The 9,836-nt window shown below is 31.9% G+C and overlaps 2 protein-coding genes and 3 non-coding genes across 5 annotated transcripts; 2 read left to right on the forward strand and 3 right to left on the reverse strand.

Moving 5' to 3' along the window:
* Positions 1 to 2,520: 2,520 nt before the first annotated feature.
* LOC108810033 (transcription repressor OFP2) lies at positions 2,521 to 3,837 on the forward strand. The gene has a single exon (XM_018582162.2). The coding sequence runs from the start codon at positions 2,707 to 2,709 to the stop codon at positions 3,673 to 3,675; it is 969 nt and encodes a 322-aa protein (XP_018437664.1). The 5' UTR covers positions 2,521 to 2,706; the 3' UTR covers positions 3,676 to 3,837.
* Positions 3,838 to 5,350: 1,513 nt separating this feature from the next.
* Positions 5,351 to 6,806, forward strand: LOC108836383 (tubulin-folding cofactor A). Its single transcript, XM_018609543.2, has 4 exons — positions 5,351 to 5,509; positions 5,702 to 5,869; positions 6,096 to 6,182; positions 6,577 to 6,806. Exons 2-4 carry the CDS (start codon positions 5,717 to 5,719, stop codon positions 6,667 to 6,669), a joined length of 333 nt encoding a protein of 110 aa, XP_018465045.1. The 5' UTR covers positions 5,351 to 5,509; positions 5,702 to 5,716; the 3' UTR covers positions 6,670 to 6,806.
* Positions 6,807 to 7,348: 542 nt separating this feature from the next.
* Positions 7,349 to 7,435, reverse strand: LOC130497321 (small nucleolar RNA snoR114). The gene has a single exon (XR_008936319.1). It is a non-coding gene; the product is annotated as a small nucleolar RNA snoR114 (small nucleolar RNA).
* A 5-nt stretch (positions 7,436 to 7,440) lies between these two features.
* Positions 7,441 to 7,511, reverse strand: TRNAG-GCC (transfer RNA glycine (anticodon GCC)). The gene has a single exon. It is a non-coding gene; the product is annotated as a tRNA-Gly (tRNA).
* Positions 7,512 to 8,952: 1,441 nt separating this feature from the next.
* On the reverse strand, positions 8,953 to 9,023 carry TRNAG-GCC (transfer RNA glycine (anticodon GCC)). The gene has a single exon. It is a non-coding gene; the product is annotated as a tRNA-Gly (tRNA).
* Positions 9,024 to 9,836: the final 813 nt, after the last annotated feature.

Here is a 9,836-nt window from a genome sequence, read left to right on the forward strand (position 1 = left end):
TAAACTTCATAAATATCTACAAACTGACTATTGTTAGAAAATTTTGATTAAATAATAATTTATGTATACTTATTTTTTTATCATATGTATTATATTGTTGTATTTAAAATTTATAATTTTAAAATGTTATCTACATATGAACAATTATATTGATTGTATATGCTATCAATAAAGTTGAAATTAGTAAAAATACTTATTATTCAAAATTGATATGATTTCACAGAAGAAAAAATCTAAAAATTATCATGTAAGAATAATGAACTAGTTTTTTATTTATTTTAGAAATAACTGAATTTTAATAATAATAATACCATTATATTACATAAATAAAATATAGCAAAAGTAGCTATAGTTTTGGGGCAACATTTTTTTATTGTGCTTTAGGCGCCATATATATCCGGACCGGCACTGACCGGAACAACGATCTTTGTTAATGTATGAATTGATCAGTTTCCCGTTTAAGTTCTTATATCGGTGTCATATCTAACTTGTTTTTTAAGAAGATGTGGGCAGAGTTTTGTCATGTAACTTCTGATGAGATATATCTTCAGTTTACTGAAGTTTGGAGACGACCTAGACCATTTCCAATACATCTGTATATATTTTTTTAAAAAACATTTTTTTCATTTTGAATTACTTGTCGTTTTAGAGTAAAATTTTTGTTTCAATATAAATATCGTTTTCGTTTTTCAATGCAAAATTTATTGACAATATTCTCTACTCTATTTTTCTATTGGTTGATATATGGTTAGGTTTATTGGTAATAATGTTTTTGTTTTGAAAATATGTAAAATTAAATGTTTTCTTAATATATGTGCATAAACCTAAAACGACAAGTAATATGAAACGGAGGGAGTATAGAAATGTATTGGAAATGGTTTTAGATCATCCTGTTCATTCAAATCACATGCTTGAAATGAAAGTTACAAGTGGAAGAAGAGTGCAGAGTTACGTGCAAGATGAATATTCAATAGCACAAGTATAGCTGTTTTGGTTGCAAAATCACCTTCCATATTGACTGCATCAAATTCAGTGAATATATCCAGAAAGATCAAGTCTCACATTCACAACCTCTACAACTTTTAGATGGATGACTGACAGTTCATTCAAGCCTGTGTAGTACGTTTGTGCTATACCCTGTAACTGTGATGCTGCGCTCTACGATTTTGTTGATTGTAACTTTAACGCCCATGTAGAATGGTCTCAAAGTGTTCGGCGATAGTGGACATATTGGACCAAATGTTCCCTAAAATCATCATTACGACTCAAAAGCTGCTCCTATTTATTCAATTATTCAAATAAATTGGAAAATATTGATTATCCTAATCTCATCATTTGCATACCTGTATCACCTTAATATAATTATACAAAATTCGATTATCCTAATCTCATCATTTGCATACCTGTATCACCTTAATATAACTATATAAAATTATTTATACCTCAAACATAAGATATGGGTTCAGACTTTACCAAATTCAAAGAAGCATCCAGAGGAAAATATATAATTTCATTATTATGTGTACTAGCCAAGATAATTTACATATGTGAAAGGTTTTCAGTTAAATGTTGATTTTTTTTGTTTATATTATAAATTTTCATATATCCATTTAGGACTAAAGTCTGCAAATGGTTCGAACGTTTTTAGTCCTAAAGCTGATTTTTTCTTGCCTTGCCATTTGGTCATAATAACTTTTTTTTAATATACTTTCTAGTGGATTCCTTGAAGTTGAAACTGATTTTGTTGCAAAGTTATTAAAAAATCTGCTTGGTAACGTTTGGTTACTTGGTTTCGTAGACTTAGCCTTTTTATATATTGTAAATGTGATTTTCGTTGCACTAAATTTTCTAATTTAAAACAATAAATATACTATAATAATTAATAATTTACATTATGTGTTCATCTATTTCTTTTTCATTTTCTGTAATTAATGTTTTAACAACTTAATTAAGATTAATGTGATTATATTAGGAAATATATTCAAAGCTATTTTTTAATCAAAGATTTTTCACTTACTACTCTTCTTTAATTTAGTAGTTGTTCTTCAGTTTCTTTTTAATAATTTTTTTAGTTGTTCTTCAGTTATATTATTATTTCAATACAATGACGGACAAATTAGAGTGCTAATTTAGATACAATCATTATATTTTGTTTTTGTAGATTACAAATTACAATTCATGGATTTTTTTAAAAATTGTTTTACATATTTAATTCATTTTATTAACAAAAATGCCTATTTTTCTTCAATCAAAATCCATTTAAATCCGTTGATCCATATTTTCGTAGTTGTTTTTTTACCATTCCGCTAACTAATTATCAACATGGTTATTCTATCATATAGTTTAATCAAATTATATTCTTAGTCATTCAGTTTAAAACCCCCCTGAATCAATTATTCACCATTTTCCGCACTGAAGCTATTTAGATAATCCTTAAATGAACTAATTCGTGTGTAAATGTGATGTCTCAAGTAGTTCACGCTGATGCTAGTGATAATGATACATTGATACAAACATAAGTCATTCTTTAAGCTTTTTTCTGAAATTGGGCCCCTATTCTTCTCTCACTACATACGTTCCAGTCTTAGCTTCTTTATCTGTCACATAGAGATTCTGCTTCTTCAGCTTTTCTTTATCTAGGGAAACAAAACAAAGTTTCATTATATAAGAGAGGTTCAGAAAATCTTTTGAAGAGTGAGAGATCAGATGGGGAATCACAAGTTCAAATTTTCAGATATGATCCCAAATGCATGGTTTCACAAGCTCAAAGACATGACTAAGCAGTCTAAACCCAAAAACAGAGCTTTTTCTTATTCTCCCTCAAACACTTGTAACAAGAAAAAACTCTCCTCAGATTCTATTCCTCATAACACTTCAGCCTCTCATTTCTCCAACAGCTTAGTAGCTTACAGTCCTCACCACAACTCACCAAGAAACTCTATTCACAGAAAAAGGATGAGTAAAAGAAAGACACTTTACAAGCCATCTCCTAAACCAAACACTCCTCCTTTTGCATCTGCAGGTTTTAACAAGAGCAAGATCAACGGTCAAGATTCCTCTCACTGCCCATTTCCAGCTCTTGAAAGGTCCCCTGATTATTTTGTGTATAGTTTCTACAAAGAGGAGGAAGATGAATTCGTTGATCCTTCCAACTTTAAGATCAAAACAAACAACAAAGCTTTCACCAAGTACAAGGTCAAAGAGTCTGGTTCCATAGAGAAAGCTTGTCATGCAAGTAAGCCAACCAAGAAACCAACTAAAAGCCATCTTTCTGTGAAGATAAATAAAGAGAAAGAAGATGAAATAGACTACGAACTCAGAGCAGAGAAGATATACCAAAACCAAGTTTCTAGTGGAAGAAAATCATTTGCAGGGATAAACCTCAGAAGAGTAAATTCACCTAGAATTCAACTCTCAGGTACGCGTAGAAGCACGTCTAGATCAGAGAGCAAACAAGCTGTTTTTGAGAGTTTTGCAGTGATGAAGCGTTCCGTTGATCCAAAGAAAGACTTCAGAGAATCAATGGTGGAGATGATAGAAGAGAACAACATCAGAGCTTCAAAAGACTTGGAGGATCTTCTTGCTTGTTACCTTTCCTTGAATCCAAAGGAGTATCATGATCTTATCATCCAGGTTTTTGAGCAAATATGGCGTCAACTTACTAAAACCAAGTAAAACAAAATCTCATAATGTAATGGTAATTAACCTCCTGTAACATTAATATTAGTATCATTCTGTCTTGTGAAGTTGTTGTGGCTCTTTGAAGCACAGTTTGATGTTCTTTTTTAATTTATTTTTTCTTCCTCTTTTAGTCAATGGAACCAAATAATAATAGTAGTTATCATATTGTCGTTTTAATTCGAAAATGATCACTAAGGGCGTGCAAGCAGTAAGCACTGATAAGACTTAAATAGAATTGACCATATTCTTGTCTTTTATGTGCTTATTGGCATATAAACAGAGTTAAACTACTGCTCCAAGATTTGTTGGTGTGTATTGCGCCACTATACTTTGAATATTTTGAAATTACAAGGTTGAAACTGGCTGTAAAAATAGCTTCAACAAAACAAGAAAAGGACAAAGGGTGGAGAGACAGGAACACTTTGAAACTCAACAAGCAAAGTGCCTAATCGCTGGAGGTAGAGAGGACCACTGACACATAAACTGAGATTTAACTAAAGAAGAAACAAAGAGAGATGAGGTTTAATCCCATCTCCTACCCCTGTTTGGCTTATGAATTATCAGCAAAAGACATGTGAATACGGTTTGGTTTCTGAGTGAACTTTCTCGACTGTTGAGCATCAAGTACTCAAATGTTATTATCTTCTTATGCCCGAATCTTGAAACATTCTTACAGCGTTGGATGCGAATGCATCCTTTTTTTACAATAAAAAAACATTATATTACTCAAAATTAAATTAAAGTGGTTTGGATAGATAGATCGATATAAAATAACCAACAAAAAATACTATACAATGATCGATTAGTTTTACCAAGAAAACTGTAATCTCATTTTGTCCTCAAGGAATTTAGAATATCTCAAAGTTCTGAGTCGTTTTTTTCAATTCTTGTATTTCTTTCGATTCCTAAATGTGAATGTATCATTATCAGGTTAAGAATCTTGAATATCATATAAGATTGAGAACCAAAATATTATATAAGAGATATGTGATATTTTATTCATTTTCAGTTGATTCAGAGCAGAAGTCTAAACCTTTGATTTCACCTTAATTTCTTTTTTAAAGTTACTCTTTCTATTTTATATTAAATGTCGTTTTAGATTTTAATTTTTTTTATTACGAGTGTCGTTTATAGAAAATTTTGGCTGTATAAATTATAATAAATATATTTGGTTACAGTATTTTCATTTATAAATATCTGAATTTAGAAAATAATAGTTTGAGAACATAAACAACACAAAAATGTTGATTGAGATAACATAGAACCATAATCAGATGACATATTTAAAACAGTGTCAAATTATAGGAAATGAATAATTATTTTTGAATTGATAATTCAGCTGTATAAGCTTTTTTTAAATATCACACATAACTTAAAATTAGATCCAAGTTTGTTCTTCTATATTAATAGTATTGATAACAGATTTATTAATTCATCCAAACTATTTAGAACTCACTAAAATGAATATTCCAAAATCCTACCAAATACTATATTAAATACACATTTTGAGGGTCTATCTGATATTTGAATAGAAAGATATTATATAGAAGAAAGAAAAGGAAAATGGGAGTGAAATGAGAGGGAAAAAAAAAGAGGAAAGAAAATAGCATAAGAGAGATATACTGTTACTAACAAAACTTAAAGTGTATCTATCATATCATAAGAGTAAATATGATAAAAATTAAAATAATATTTTTTCTTTCTAAATAATTTTTCTTTCTAAAAGGAAGAGAAGGGAAAGGGGTGGTGTATTTTGGTTTTGGATTTTGTCGCTCTGCGCCGCGTCCTCTCTCGTAAAGCTTCGTCTTCCTTCGATCCCATTCCTCTGGTTCGTTTCTAAACGCTACTTCTATACTACAGTGTATCATTTGGTTTATCTTTGACCATCTCAAATGTTTAGATCAGCATCTCAAGTAGAGAGATCCGATCATTCAAAATTGTTCCCGATCGCTTTGTAGTGCGCGCGTCTCGTATACACCCAGATCGGAAACCCTAATTTATCTCGGTCTGTCTTGTACAGTGAAAGAAAGAAACAATGGAAGCGATAAGGAATCTGAAGATAAAAACATCAACTTGCAAAAGGATTGTGAAAGAGCTTCACTCCTACGAGAAAGAGGTCGAGAGAGAAGCTGCCAAGACTGCTGCTATGAAGGACAATGGTGCTGACCCTTACGACCTCAAACAGCAGGTTTCAAAAATCATGATGCAGTTATTAATCTACAAATGATCATTTCCTGTGATGATGATAACAAGTGTTTCTGCTGTGTTATAAGTCTATATCGATATTACATTTCCAATACTTGTGTATCCATTAGTCTTTAACACTCTACAGAAATGCGGATACGGGTTATGATTAAAAAAAAAAAAAAGTAAGAGATGCCTTAGCTGATGATCTCTGTGGGTTGATGATGTAGGAGAATGTGTTGGGTGAGTCAAGGATGATGGTTCCTGATTGCCACAAACGTCTCGAGGCTGCCTTAGCTGACCTCAAGTCCACTTTGGTAATTATCTATAGACTATAACCGCTTATTATATATACTCTATGTTCAGACTACAGCTTTATGTATATGTAGTGAATCCTATTGGTGTGTATATAACCCGGTTTTGAGAGAGAAGAAGAAGTTTGTTACAGAAAATATATTTCCATTAATGATAAAATGATTATTTACACTTATATATAGTAAGCGCTATTCTAAACTGAACTAAACCACTAATCTGATTTACACATTTACATCTAACCGGAAAACCGGGTTATATACACACCAATAAATCCCATTATTATTTCCCTGCATGAAAGCATCTTTCTTAGTCTTTTCTTTTTGAAAGACAAACAATTAGAGGGAAACTGTGTAGAATTCCTGTTCTGTGTCTCTTACAAAGAGCTGAATTTCGCAGGCGGAATTGGAAGAGGCGACAGGTCCAGAAGTTGAAGATGCAAAGAAGACAGTGGCAGATGTGGAGAAGCAGTTTCCCACTGAAGATGCCTGATTTTACTATCCCATCCAGTGACTGTTGTTTGGTGTGTATTATTCTGAGATTTGGTTCAACTCTTGACTTTATTAACAATTATCAGTTGTGAGAATCTCCGGGTTTTCTTTCAATGCTACAACTATTTTCGTTTTGCTCTTGATACCTTCTGGTGACTTTTGTCTTTTATTTGTCTAATTAATAAAACTAGATAGACAGAAATAAAACGGAAAGAGCGAGAGGACAGGTATCTCAACAGAGAAGGCTGGTGGGTTAAGCACGCCCGCTTTTTTTTATAGTTGATAATAATTAATATACAACGCTTTGAATATAGTGTATCACTCTTGATTTACTGTTGAATCCTTTTCTGTCTGATCGGTTTTTGAATTTTGTAAAAGTTGCAAAATTTAAAATGAGATCAAACCATGAACATTGCTGGAAGATCTGTGTTCCGGTATTGGCCACCGAGCAAAGCATAAGACACCATATATACCACGACCAAGCTGTGTTCTAGTAGGGACCTGTGTTGTTTGTTTGAACCATGAAAACTCTTAACGTTTATGAAATCTGCGTAAACGTTATAATAGTTGGGAAGCCGGAGAATTATGTGTAGAAAAAACAAAAGAATGAAAGATGCAAAGCTTTGGTGTAGATGAACAAAAAAGGTGAAGAATATAGTTGAAAAATAAAAAAAGAAAAAGAGCTCAGGGTGCGGCAAATCTCAACCTGTGGTTCAGAAGAGTGCGATGGACCCAACCATCGCTAAAGCCTAATATCATCACAGCTCTTTAATGCACCAGCCGGGAATCGAACCCGGGTCTGTACCGTGGCAGGGTACTATTCTACCACTAGACCACTGGTGCTTTGATGAACTATCAACTAAACAATATTTTGAAATAGCTAGATTAAGATAACAAGTTGAACATGGATGCTAGAGCTATATGCTACTACACATATGGAAAGGGGGAATAGAGAAGATAATAAGCATAGGATAAAATTTTGGGGATATCACAACTTGCCAGTGATAAGACAGAGGCCAACACATTGAGCAAATATTTTGAGCAGAAAATCGTTTGATGAACTAATGGAACCATGAAACTATGCCAAAGAAGAGTTAGGGATGCAAGTGGAAAAAAAATTCAGGATACATAAGAAAGTCTCACGAATTAGTTAAACCATTCAATTGTAAAACCAAAATAAACTATTGGCAGACATACTTATTAGTTAAATGTGAGGCCACAATTCTTACTAAACCAAACCATAATACATAAGAAATAGCAAAAAAAAAAGAAAACACAAATATATTACTTGGATGTATCAGTGCGTGCTACCTGAATCTCTTTATGAAGATATGATCTCCAAGACACACAGTGCAGAGGATGATGATTGCCAGTTTTGTCATCTGATATGTTTAATACAACGAGGCTAAGAAACATGATATCAGCCGCTGAAACGGCAAACAAAAAGCTATACCAATGTATAGTATTCCAATTTTTTTTAAGGTCAAACGATAGTATTCCATTTAATATACTGAATCACTTCACAGCTATTGGATTAAAACGCTTGTGTGCAAAAGAACTTTATACCATAATGACACATGAAGTGAATAGAATGTGACCAAAAGATGCCAGCTTTGTCAAAGTGGTTTCTGTAGGCTCAAATACAGCAAGCGATTATGAATTATTTTTATGCCACAAGATGATGCACTACAACTGTTACCATGGCTGGAGCCTCCCCATGGAAATGAAGAACTAAAAGCAGAGAGGTTCATCAATACGAAAGCAAAAGGTTTCCTTAATTTTCTGACACAGAATATTCTAACTGTCTCTCTAGACAAATACAATCATGATGAATCCTGACCAATTCCTCCAACTTAGACACATGAAATGATTTTTCAGTGAACATAAATTAAGCAGCCTAGCAATGAACCAGAGAAAACAAATTTCCGGATATTCTAGATGAACACTGAGCAGTGTGTTAGTGTGTTACCAACTATGAGCCAAGGGTGCTAATGAGAGACTTTTGAGATTGTTAATTATACACATTTGCTGGACTCGAATTAAACTAACAGAAGCTATTTTTTACACGAATGCGGTAAAGATGTTTTCCTGAAAACTGTAAAGTAGACAAGTCTGTTCAGTATAGTTAAACATCATACTAACATAAAACGACTAAAATTTATATAAAACACAAAAGTTAAACAAAAAATCAAGAGCTCAGTCAAATGGCATCACATCTGGATTAATCAGAGGAATACGGTGGACCCAACCATCGTTAAAGCCTAACAACATCACAGCTCTTTGTTGCACCAGCCGGGAATCGAACCCGGGTCTGTACCGTGGCAGGGTACTATTCTACCACTAGACCACTGGTGCTTTTGATAATAAGCCACCTGTATGTCTTATCAGAATCCAAACATTGGCCGTAAGTCTTTTTCAACTTTGAACTAAAAAGACAATACAAACTATCTATCTTATTAAAGCTGAAGTACACTTAACTATGTCCCTTAAAATTGTTCAAATATTACAAAAGACTGCCACTGCATTTAAAACCTTAGTCTAAATTATTATTATTATCTAACCGGATTTGGCCAGATTTGGCTGGATGATTTACTTACCAAACTTTTTTTTTCTCACATCACTTACCAAAAACTTAAAATGTACGTTTAATATCCTGTGCATTGTAGTTTTATATCTTATATATTATACACATGACATTAAAAAAACACCTGTCAAATGTTAGTGAGTCACTGCATTTGTATTTTTAATTTTAATAATAGCATTTACATTACAGAATATTTTATATATACAATGTAATACTTGCACAAATAGATTAACATTTGGGTTGATATATAGATTCAAAATTGTCATCAATAACGATCCACTTAATCATTTATAAAACACAGTAATTACCAATGGTTTAGAAATTTATAATGATTTTATAAATTAAAAACAATGAAAACAATCAATAACCATTATTAAAAAATGTTTTCAATATATATAAGAAAAATACAACAAAAAGATTAATTTCATATACTAACTTAAATTATAGTTTTTATATTTGACATTAAACTTAAAGAATATAATATATATGATTATTTATAAGATGATACATATAAAATACTATTATTTATATGATTATTTATATGATGGACCAATACAATTAATTATATGATGACATATATAGGA

This window comes from Raphanus sativus, chromosome 6 (assembly GCF_000801105.2).
Source record: "Raphanus sativus cultivar WK10039 chromosome 6, ASM80110v3, whole genome shotgun sequence".
Taxonomy (NCBI): Eukaryota; Viridiplantae; Streptophyta; class Magnoliopsida; order Brassicales; family Brassicaceae; genus Raphanus; species Raphanus sativus.

Excerpts from the sequence above, each read along its gene's own strand:
- LOC108810033 (XM_018582162.2), top strand. The coding sequence starts at position 2,707 with ATGGGGAATCACAAGTTCAAATTTTCAGATATGATCCCAAATGCATGG.
- LOC108836383 (XM_018609543.2), top strand. The coding sequence starts at position 5,717 with ATGGAAGCGATAAGGAATCTGAAGATAAAAACATCAACTTGCAAAAGG. Across the intron at positions 5,870-6,095 it reads CTTACGACCTCAAACAGCAG|GAGAATGTGTTGGGTGAGTC; the intron begins GTTTCAAAAATC and ends TTGATGATGTAG. Across the intron at positions 6,183-6,576 it reads CTGACCTCAAGTCCACTTTG|GCGGAATTGGAAGAGGCGAC; the intron begins GTAATTATCTAT and ends TGAATTTCGCAG.